The following is a 12527-nucleotide window of genomic DNA, read 5'->3' on the forward strand; positions in this document are numbered from 1 at the left end:
TGATTTTGCTTTCGGTTTTTTTGTGGCTTAAAAACTATTTTTTCATCGGCGAGGGAGCCAGTTTCCCTGAGCTGTTAATGAATTTTCAAGCAGTAGTTCTGTTTGCTCTTAGCTAGCTGGCCCTCAATATTAAGTATACGCCATGTGTGCACTTGTGCTGTGGAACAACCGAAATGAATTGACTGTTATAAATGAAAACACTGTTAATTTGGGTTATTTTTCCCCCACAATCGTATGCAATTGAAATTGTGCCGTTTGATGTGGAAATACTGTCCATTTAAATATTTCAGCTATATTTTGGATTAAAGCATCGAAAATGTATTGGAAATATTGAACTGAATTAATTTTTTAAGACATCTTCATTTTAAAAGGAAAAGTTTTAAGCGCTTTAAGGGTCACAAGTAAAGTTGTATGTATAATTGAATTCAGGTGAAGTAATTATTTTCGAATTTTTTTCCGATACCCTTCAGCTTCAGTTACAATTTTCTTTCTGAATGCCTCGATCTGCAAAATGAATCGATTTATGCAACTTTTTTATGCACTTGAACGTTAAAACAACCAAAGCAAGCGAGACAATAAACAATTCCGGTTCCGGTTTTCCATTTGCACTTTTCTCCATATATAAATATTCGGTTCACATCCGATTTTTGCTTTGTTTTTTAAGCATTGTTTCCTTCGTTTCGCTGGTGAACTTGTTATTATTACTTTTTATTGTTTTTGTTGCTACCGCTGCGGTGCACCTGGATGTTCATGATTCCCTCGGTTACCACTCCCCTCTCCTATTGTAAATGCTATGTCGGCGGGCGAAAAAAATAGTTAAAAAAAGCATTTGAAATACCAACGAGCATTGAACTAGTAAGCTACATATGGGCAGAACAAAACGCGAAACCGAATATAAAGTAAAAGACAACAAATAAATATGGACGAGTTGCACTGCAAAAAATAATGAAAGTTAGCTTAATACGACCATATTAATACGAAAAATGATTGTATAAGAGAAAATTTTAATAAATTCAATCAGCAATCACTTTCCAAGAATCAGTTTCTCCTTCAGCGAAGTCTGTGTTTATTTAAACATATTTGTTACAGTATTGCTTAATTTTTTCCACATTTTTCTGTTTAATATGTGTAAAAGCTTTGGGCTACGCCACGCGTATGCTACGATTATTGTTTTGGTTTTTGCTCCTCACGCGGAGTTGGGGGAACTGGACAACTGCTCCAGTGGCCAACCCCTCATTCACTTTCCACTCCACCTTGTGGAACGATGGCTGAGCATTGATATGGCTGTGGCAAGACCATTATGTAGTTCACTTGGCACGGCATGCACAAATTTGCATTAAAGTCGATAAAACCCAGCAGTTGCTGGAAAATTCGGAGTTAATTTAAGTAAAACTAACCACAGTTTGCAGTTCAAAGTGCAAAGCTTAATAGATTAACCTCCAAAAATGCCTAGCCTCTGAGTATTACATGTTCAGAAAATATATAAGTAGTTAAGAACTATTACTATTACATCCGTGGGTGTAATTTAGAACTGAACAAGCCCACCCACCATAAAATCCCTTGCCATCTACCTTTGACTTACCCCCGCGAATATGACCCAAACACTGAAAACGCATTTCAATTTATATCAATTTACAAAATCCTCGACTGGGGGAACGAGATACCGATGAAGCCCCCGGGGAAGTGGAGAAGTGTCTGATGGTGCTAATAGGGCGACGGATATGAGGGCCAACGAAAACATTTCGCTAACCAAAAAACCGCTAAGCACGCAGTTCCTCATCGAAATCCAGTGGCGGGATTTCGGCCGAAAGCCGCAAAAAGAATATCACATCACGCATACGACATGTAAGCCGCATTATGAATATTTTGTTAGCCATGGCGAGCGGTTGTAAATGCGGATCTCAACTCTCCTACCGCCCTGAATTTACCCCATGGTTGCACTCAATTGAAGTAAATATCAAATAGTCATAATCAACATTCAGCTAAAAACATTGAAAATGCATTTTCGCTCATTTGATTTATGAGTAGAAAACGCGACAGTTGACAGTTAAGGACAGGGGTGTGGCTTAGAGCCAGGACCCCCCACAGGACCCCATGGCTAATGCATCAATTATATTTCTCGCAATGCATTTTATTGGGTTGCACAAGGGGGAAATCGACACTTTGTGGCTGTCGCATTTTAATTGCCTGGGCAAAACGACACAGATACAAATGCAGGAAAAAACCACAAGCGCACGCTGTTACTGCAGGGAGAATATTATTATCGATATTGATATGGATTTCGGAGTCGTTGTGGCGAATGCATTAGATAGCACAATTTTCGATGTTGTCCCTAGTCCACTGACCACATGCAATGCATTCAATTCAATTCAATTCGATGGCCCGTGCGTTCGTTAATAACCGCAAATATTTTCATAATGCGCGCTTATGAAAATTTCGCAAAATTACCAGCCAACGAAAAGTATTTCGCACACATCGCTGGGCGACGCTAAGTCAGCAAAAAATTAAATTAAATGTTTTAGGGGTAATTGGTTGGGATGAGTTGGGTGCTGTTCACTCTAAATTAAAGGAAAGTTCAATTTAATTGTTCGTTCTTCTATACTTACTTAACTTTAAATGAACAATGCCTATAACATGTATAAATCTATTATGCTTTTAATGCTAAACTAAAAATCCTGTATACATAAAAGGTATTCATCGGTCTACTACACTATGCAATCATACTTAAATTGGCAAGCTTTTAAATTGTTGTTAAATATCGCAGGGATTTTTGGTGTAAATGAACCGGAATCATTTGGGCAGATATTAATCCAATTAAAGTGCAATGATATTTACTTAATTAAATGTTAGAGATACTTATTTCTGAGAAATTACTTTTGTTGTATATAAAAAATTTCAATTAAATGGCAGGCACTTAATTTAAGCACCTACTTTATAAAGCATTTAAACAATTAACAATCACAATATACCACTTGCTAACGCTACTGGGTACCCTTATAGTATATTAACCTATTATTAGTATATTCCTTTTTGTTTTGACAGATAACCATTTACCTCACACACGCTGAGTAACGGGTATCTGATATTCGAGCTCTGTTGCATTGATTTTTCAATCCCAATTCTTGGCAAAAAATGCAGAATTACGAAGTGACAGTAGGATGGTTTCGGTGTCTGGCTTGTTATTTGACTTTTGTCGGTTGTTGTTCGTCGTAAATCAATTTTAATCAATTTTTGTGCCAGTTCCCCCAACCCCTGCCCCCGCAGAGTGCTTAGAAGTAATTGATTTCCCCTCCATTAGCGGCGCGAATCGCAGACAATCAATTGCGGATTGCCCCGCAGAAGGACTCGTGGCAGGAGTGGAAGGAGCTTGTCATTGCTCTGAGGCACAAACAAATTAAGGACAATTATTTCAATTAACCAAATGCAAATAAATCGAACCGCGTTAAGCAAACAAACATTTACGCTCGCTGCCTTTGCTTTTTGCCTTCGGTTTTTCGTTGAGGGTGTGGTTTATTTTTCGCAGAGGTTGGGAAATTGCCGTGGAAAGTGAGGCGAATTTTTCACTTTGCAAATGGCTCTGGGTTGGATTGATAATAATTTAGCCGGAGTTTATTTAGGCTTTAATTAATAATGAATTGAGAAACTCATTACGTGGCGGCAAACAAACGGAACAAGGCAGGTGCGAGGGTAGCACCATTAATTGTATTCTCTTAAGTAAATGAATGGCGTACAACAGGTTTAGTATATCTAGTAAGTAATATTGTATAATGGAACCAACGTTTGCAGGTTATTTAATTTATTCAAATTTATTAAGGAACGAAAACGGATGTTTTACTGAAGAAATGAGTTATAAAAGGATCATACATTTTGTGGTTTTTTGTATACCACCAATAGAAGCTCTAAACATGATTGTTAAGAAGTTAGAGGCTGAATATATGGTATTTACTCAGGCAAGTCCCTCAATATTTGCTACATATGATAGCTGATTAGGCATAATCAATCGCTCTACCTCCGCTGATGTCTCACATAGCTGAATAAGCATTTTGTCCCGCTTCACGCTAATTACAATGGGTTGAATTCCCGCCCCCACTTCACTCCACGGCTCTTCAGTTTCCGTTGCCAGTTGGAACCGGGATGCAGGACCATAGCCAGGAATCCGGGGACGTGGAACGCGTTGTCGAGTTGCCGAGACAACGCAGCCACTTAGTTAATGAACCTGTTGAGGTCGAGATCGCAGGCGCTCGGCAGGCCAAAAACAATGGATGCCAATGGAACGGATGACTGGCATTCGCAACCCTCCTCCCCCAATAAATATCCTGCGTATCCTGCGTATCAACAGTTGTTGTACCGAATGCCCCTCCAATTGCGATATTTAGGCATATATGGTGCCGCTTGAAGAGCGAGTATGTGTGCTTGTGTTTGCCTGTGGTTTATTACGCTGCTCTTGGCAATTATATTTGTTACCCAATTAGCGTAAAATTGTGTTTATTGGCATACGACTGGGACCGCAGTGCCCTCACCTTCGACGGAACTTCCGCCCCTCCGTCCCCCCTTTTCCCTTCCCACCATCATTGAATTAGCTAATGAAGTTGTTGTTGCCGACTGCCAGGTGCCCCGCTCAAATAACCCCACAATATACACACATCCGCATGCCCATGTATCTATTAGTTTGTTAACCTAATTTGCTAAAAACACCCGCACATATAGGCACTGTTTGTTGCTCGAGTGGATGTTGCCAGAAGTCCAAAGTCTCCAGGTGCACTCAAAAAAAAGCTAGTGTACTTGGGACTACTTTGTAATATTCAGGAAATCTTAACAAATTTTACAAGCACTTACAATAATTTTTTGCCTTAACCTATAATCTTTTAGGGTTATAAGCTTGTTAACTAATTTTGAGTTTGAATACAGCCATATTTTTTCTTTGCTGTATCCCTTTGCTGTATGCGATAACTTGTTAGCTTCCTCATCGGAGTTGTGGCTCTGAAGGCGCTCTCTTAGGTGTTATGGCTAATGCCCAGATAAAATATCTCATTAGGTATGGTTGCCACTACAAGAACTGGATATAAATCGCTTGTGGACTAAGCACTGCTTCTGTAATGTGTGTAGTTGCACATTTGAGCAGAAGCCCCTGAATTATTCAATGAAAGTTGATGGAATTCACTGAACTTGGCATATTAATAACCACACAATGCAAGCTGTAAGAAAATTAACCACAAGATAGTAGGTACTTAGGATTACCTGGACTACCGTTTTGCCGATTAAAGGATAACATACATATCTCTGAATAAATGGCCAAATATCTAGATAGAAGCCAAAACAATTATTCTAAATGTAAAACGAAACGCAAAATCGGATTAGGTTCAATGCAAGAATGCTGATGATTTCGAAGATAATTTAATTTGGCGCCCATAATCAAATTTACTCCAACGAAGTGACCTGCTCTCAATGCCAAATTTAATTTGGCCAGCTAAGGGGATTATAAATTAACGCGATTGTTTGCATATGAAACGTTAGATGCTTACTTGCATGTGTTTGTCAATTCAAACTGGCATACTTGATTGACGATTAATTGTGGTTGTGTTCGACTAATACAAAATTAGCTTAGGTTAATTTTTAAAATGCCTCTGGTATTTTTGCTTTGCTTTAAAAAAGCCTTTTGATAATGAGAGCTTCAATTCCTCGGCAGGACTCTTTTTCTTGACTTAATTTCACTCCCCAAGACGTTAATTCCTGCCGCAGACTGTTGTTATTTGCCGAGAAAAAGGGGGTAGATCTTGAGGAGCTCGTGATTTATTTGTACTTATTTGTGCTGTGCTGGTGTTGGGACTTTTCCAACCCATCCACTGGTAGGCGCCGCCCTTTGTCCCCCACTAACCAGACAATTATTTATTAGCTACCAACATAGCTGCAGCGCATACACACATGGGCGCCACTGTATCCGAGTATCTGAGTTAGCCTGTCTGTTTAAGACAGCTTAAGGAGAACATGTTGAAAAATTCATTTTCATGTTCGGCTGCAGCTCAAGCAATTTCTCATAAGCCAGAAAAGTTTTCCTTTCGGACGGAGAAAAATAAAAGCGGAGCGAAGCAGAAAAATTTAATTTGAGCTCCTTATGCGTGTCTGGGCATTCCAGTAAGCTGCTTAGCATATGGCATAAGGCATAAGGAATACGGCACATGCCGTATGGCATATGGCATATGGCGGTGACTGTCCCGGCCCCCTTCATTCCCCATTTCGATCAATCACTGGACAAAGAAAAATATGGCGGGCCACGAATAAAGAGCTTCAGACGAGCGCAAGTATTTAAAATGGCAATTACAACGGAACGCGGACAATGGGACACCCATATGGAGTATAAGTTAACGTGGCTCATAAGTTCGTTCCTTACCTTCGCCTACCAATTTTGAGAGGTAACAATATTTCTGAAAGTCGGTATAATATTCTCTTTTCGTATTTGAAAAAAGAGAAAAACAACTTAAAACGTGTCTTAAATTGATATAATGGTTGCAACAATAGGCTTTGTGAGGTGTTTAGAAAACTCATCTAAATCATAGAAAAATGAATTACATATAATTGTGGCCTTCATATTCCATAGAATGTATATGACGAACAAGCATTATTTTATGAAATCAAGAACTACCTTCTTTGAAATGCATCAGGATATCCGATTAAACGCTCGCGTGGGTGCAGGATATTCGCCGTTCGTTTCCGCTCAGCTCGGCTCACAAGCTGACCATAAAACAGCTTTAATGGCGGTCGTTTGGGCCAGGCCCGGTCCGGTCCGGTCCGCTCCGCTCCGTTCCTTTTGCCGGCATTTAACTCTTACGCTCATTTATCATACTTTGAGAGCCTGCAGCGCAGATGAACTTCGCGAGTGTGTGCGGCCTGCATTTAACTGGTACATATGCATACATGGCCAGGCCATATACACATTGATATTGGTTGGCAAACATTTCGCCAAGTGCTTGCTGCTTGGCTCGAGTTAAGCGTTTCGTTTATTTCCCGCATATTTTTTTATTGGCCATATTGCGAGCATTTCATTTCAATAACTCTCGCCTCCTCCTTACGCTTAAGTCGTAATCATGCTGCAATATGGGCTCTTAAAATGATGGACCTTACGTATGCATATCGACGCATTTATCTGCGCTGTGCTGCGTGACATTTTGTTGTATGGTCGCTATGAATTTATGGCCGTAAATTAATTGCGCATACGTCATGTATGACACACTCATTTGACTTGAGCCAGCAAGTTGCTTAAGTGCAGTTGCATTGAGTTTGCCATGGTAATTACTGCGCACAGGCATCGGCATTGCATACTCGCACAGCATTAATTTTCATCTTTATGCTCATCTTGTTATGACTTAAGTTTGATTAGAATTTCGAAATAGTCTCGTGTTAATCGATTAGAGTGAACAAGTTGAAATCACTTTTTTAAATAGTTTTTCAAGCAATTTGCCCTTTTGTAATTGTTGTGGGCATCCAATATAATGACATTTTCTTCCTAAAGAATTAAATTACTGAATTTACGTTTTTACAAGCCGCAAGGAAGTATAAACTGCTAGCAGAATGTAATTATTATTCCGTTTGGAAGAATCTCTCCAATCGAGTAAATATTGGAAATGCATATGCCTGCACAGCGTTTTCATATAAATTGAGAAAAGAAATTCGGAGAATCGAGACACGAATGGAGATTGCTTAGCATTGGGATGCGGGTTAAATGTGTTTCGAGGCGACTGGAAATCAACAAACGGCAAACAAGAAGAGGCGAGTGCATTCAACGGGATGTGTCACATACGCATCATCAAAGGCACAAATGGAACTTCCGTTTCCGTTTGCTCACAAGACGAGAAATGAAAGATGGTAGATGGGTTGGTTGACGTGGGATGGGGGTGGGGATGTGATGGGGGTTGGCTAGAAGTGGTGCATCCCGAATAGTGTCAAACACAATGCTTGCTCAACACTGAGCTCGACTGATTGCAATTGCTTTGCCTTGTTTGCAAACACACACTCATATTTAGCTGTTTGCCCAGCCCGGAACTGTATTTGAATATTTCATAATTTGCAAATATTTCTGTGCTCGCCTCGCCTTGAATATAGATATGGATACTTCCCTCTGGATACAACCTACTCATGATCTGTTGCTGTTGGAGTACGTGTCTGTGGCTTAATTTGTTGCAAATGTAGTTTGTTTTTCAATTAGCAAACACTTCCATTCCACATTCCACTCCAGCCGAAAGCTGCATAGGAGCGCCACTAATTGGTATTTTATCTTTTAATTTCTAGCACATTTTCAACACACACACACTCACAGGACGAGATAGATAGATAATATACATAGAAATCCCAGCTGGATGGCTTAGAGACACTTGCTACGTTTTAGTTTTCAATTGTTTGTCGGGGGATTTTCCAAATGCCTCACTCTGCTCCACTTTTCCACCCCTTCCATCAACAGATTTTCCACCCCTGCCCACTTCCCATAATCACTTTCCATCGACTGAGTTTGCACTTCGGTGAGCCGCATAAATTATTTTATTATTTAGCTGTCGCATTAATGCCAATTGAATTTGTCTGATTAGAGACGGCTGCGGTGACGGGGAAGAGAAAAGAAGTGAATAATGAGTGGCACTTTGATTGTTGATGGTTTGTACTATTTCAGAGGGCATAACAAAAACATTGCATTACTTTTTTTTAAAGACTGCATTTACTAATTGATTTTTATTGGTAAGAGGCTTTGTATTTGATTAGCCATTACCGATGGCTAAAAAACTTTGCAGGAAAATATCACAATAGAATAGGTTAAGAGAATTACCCACTTCGGTGCTTAGAATTGTAATTTTTTTGCTCTATCAAAAGGATTATTAGCAAATTGTTTTCGTAGCTATTAACAATATGATGCTCATAATTAGTTTGACATCAATGCGTCTGCCTAATTATAATTTTTACTGCTCACTTTTTGTTGTGACCTCAATTTCTGTACTTTTTTGTGATAACAAAAATAATTAATAAATATATGCATTGTAATAATAACTGTCATAGAACTTGGTTAACCATTTTCAGTATTCAGTATCAGCTGGCCTGCCACGCCCCCATTTCAACCGCCCTGTTAGCCAACGTTGTTTTTGTTGTTGTTGCCGTTCTCATGACAAACGATGTGACAATTTAAATCTATTGGGGCACGCTGTGTGATAAATTGGTCTCAGCCAGCGAAACATCGCCGGTTTGACAACGTAAAACGAGTGGGGTAAAAGTACATAATACACAAATAGTAATAAAAATTAAAAATACATAGTGAAAAATGCAACAGCAGACCCAACGGCAAAGAATCGAGGTTTCGAGGCCAGCACTGACGACACTTTAGTCTGACACTGTCAATTTGGCATTAAAATATCGCACAGAGCTTTATTAAACCAGTCAGTTGATCCGATCCAAGGGCTCAAAAGGCAGAGCAAGAAAGTTCGGAATTTTCAGAGAGATTCTTAAATAATTTAATAGTGTAAGTAATCGATAATATTTTACATATTTTTATTACCCTTAGCTGCCAAATAGATTTCTCAAGATGTAATTTTTAATAATTTGTTTATATAAGGAGCGATAACTGGAATAAGGATTATAACTACAACATTTGTAATATTTTATACTAATTAATCGCATGATTTTCTACTTAAATAACTACCAATTCAACATTTGCAAGTAGTTTTTGTAGATAAAAATAATAACAATTTCCGTTTCGTGGCCCAGCTAATTAGCCAGCCTAAGGCATATTTAACCACATTTGGTATCTGCGCCCAATTAACTGGTAACTGGTTGCCTTATCGGTCGGGAAACCTGCACAACTACGAAAGTAATTGAGCAAACTATTTATAAACAAATACTGAGGGGCAATAAAAACAATTCTATTTTGTGTAATTTTTATTGCCACCTCTTACATTGGTAAATAAATCCAAAGCGAACCACCTTCAAATGTCGCTCGTTTGGCACGCAATGCGTTTACCATTTCCTTTTTTTTTTTGTTTTTCGGTTAGTTAGTTTGTAATTATTTAAATGGTACAAGATACTCCATAATGATAACACTCCAGAACCGGCACGTTTCATTGGCTTCCTGTTCCATTTTTTGGGCGAATGGACGGGGACGGGGTGCAAAATTAATTGCCGCTGTAGTTTGGCTTCGGTTGTGGGTTTTCGGTTTCGGCCTCGACTTGTCTTTCACTACGGCTAGTTAGTTTTGCTTACAGCTGGAAGAGTTGTACTTGCAGTCACTGTTTTCCCGCTGTAAGCTGTGTGGCGTTTTATATGGCGCAAAGTTTGTCGGAACTGCTTATCGGAAGCAGCAGAAAAGTTACCCAAAAGCCCGCAAGTGTGTGGTAATAAAAAGTTTTCGTTTTTGTCTCTTCTCCCAGCCATCCATAACTACCCAGAAACGTTCGTTATGCGACTTAATTGTTAGCTGTAAAGATTTACCATCACAAACGTTCCTTTTTTTGTTCGTTGGCTTGGGTAAAGATACATTTGTAGGAGGAGTACACGGGATGTCCTTAAGCACACACACACACACACGCACACAGTCACGCAGTCGTCTTGCATTGTTTGTTAGTGCCAAATTTTTAATGTGCAACTTTTGGGTAAGAAGTTTTCATGGCTTCCACTAGGGAAAATTGTGATTCCTAGATGTTAGGCAAATAGTTTAAAGTTAGTTATAAAGTACATAAACGAACATATTTCTTAAGGTATGTTAAAAACTAAAATTATATTAATTTTTTAATAGCTGTATATGAAAGAGAGCACATTTCTTAAAATTCGTAATTTGTGGCACGATTTTCCTTTAGCCCCAAAAAATGTAAGCCACTGGAACAGCTGAGCAAAATGATCATCAGCTGAGGAACAAGCCATGCACACTTTTTAAGCTTTTCTGAATGAATAATATTTGTGCAGCAAGCGCAAAAAATAGAAAGTATTAACCAAAACATAGTGCCACCACAGATGGCAAGGAAAAGCTTGTCATCGCTTGTTTGCTTGTTAAGGTTGGGCTCTTCTTCTACTTCCGCCGCCCTGTGATGTCCTTTTTGGTATATTTTGTGCAGCTGCACTTAAACATAAAGTAGCAAAGGTAAACACAATATTAAAAAAACAGGGCCCACGAAAAGAAAGGGCGGTCGAAAAAAAAGAGGACATTAAAGTGCAGCCTGCGTTGGCAGAGGATGTGGTACCAATAAAATACAAGAGCGACTGCAAAAAGCTGCGCAAAATTATATATGTATTAAAGGAATAAATATATTATGCACTGCAAATATTTTATCTGCCATTTAATCGGGACTTGAATTGGAAATCGCATTGCGCCAACAAGCCAACAAAATAAGTTTGGATAATAGTAGTACTTTACCCTAAAGTAAAATTGATTAAGCTGAGAAATATAAATTCTTTTATCGAATTTGCTGTGAGAATATTTGCCGTGCACGTCAGCTAATGTGTATATACGTAGGCACACCAGGTGCACTTTTGTGTCTGTGTGGGTGTGTCCTTGTCCTCCTGTCAGTGTGTCTGTGCGGCGTATCCGTTTAGGTTTCCCAACAGCAGCAGGCGAAGAAGGAGCAGCACTCAGCGCTAGGCTACACACGTTAATGTTGTCCAAGTGCCGTGCTAAATTATGTATGTGCCCAGCATGTGTGTCTGTCTACTCTTCCCGGTCTCCGGGAAAAGCTGAAGCTGAAAAGCACCAGGACCTCCGCCAGGACCTGTGCGCAAATAGTTTTTCAGAGTGCTTGAAACGCGTGCCGCCAGACACCGCAACTGTAATTATGTTGAAAGTAAAAAGGTTGTGAAATATTAACTACTGACTTTGCCGTTCCACATGCTGCACAACTGTAACTTCAATTTTGAATATCCTTGTACTGGAATTACTTGTCGACTCTTTTGAGGTGCAGAGATTTAGCCTTGAATATGTAAGTTTGTGTCTTGACTATGTGGTAGTTAGCCAAGTAGTTTTACTAAGCTACTGACTTTGGTTGGCTTTAAAATAAATCTAATTCAATCTAATAAAATAAATCACTCAAATCTGCTAGCTATATATTTTCCGGGATATCAACGTTTATAAGATTAAACTTATGATTCTGATCAAGAATACATAAACGTAATAGGGTTGAAAACGCCTATTTTTACCTGGCTTTTTTTTTAATAAATCGGGTATTCCCTTCCCTGAGGCAGAGTTTTAAATATCCCATTCGCTGCTCATCTAAAGCGTATTTTTGTCTGACTTTGCGTTCCCGCTTTTGTTGGAGTTCAAGACGCCTACACAGCGAACACACTGCGATTTCGCTCCGCGTGCATTCGTTCATTGAAAAAAGTCGTATATTTTTGCAACGACGTGGGTGTACCGCCTCCGCCCACTTTCCACTTTTCATTTAGTCAGTGGACCAAGCCAGTCTGCTAATAGAAATAAAAACGAAAACTGCACACAACTAAGCCTGGCTAAAAGCTCAAAGGCGGCTGGCTCAGAGCCGCCGCCCACCCACATTGGAGCCGCCTGTTTTAGC

At 39.4% G+C, this 12527-nt stretch overlaps 1 protein-coding gene across 1 annotated transcript; it reads right to left on the reverse strand.

Annotated features, from left to right (window-relative positions):
• Positions 1-11634: 11634 nt before the first annotated feature.
• LOC117135260 lies at positions 11635-11847 on the reverse strand. The gene is made up of 2 exons (XM_033295406.1): positions 11833-11847; positions 11635-11784 (listed from the first exon to the last, which is right to left on the reverse strand). Exons 1-2 carry the CDS (start codon positions 11845-11847, stop codon positions 11635-11637), a joined length of 165 nt encoding a protein of 54 aa, XP_033151297.1.
• Between the last annotated feature and the right edge of the window lie 680 nt (positions 11848-12527).

This window comes from Drosophila mauritiana, chromosome 2L (genome assembly GCF_004382145.1).
Source record: "Drosophila mauritiana strain mau12 chromosome 2L, ASM438214v1, whole genome shotgun sequence".
Lineage (NCBI taxonomy): Eukaryota > Metazoa > Arthropoda > Insecta > Diptera > Drosophilidae > Drosophila > Drosophila mauritiana.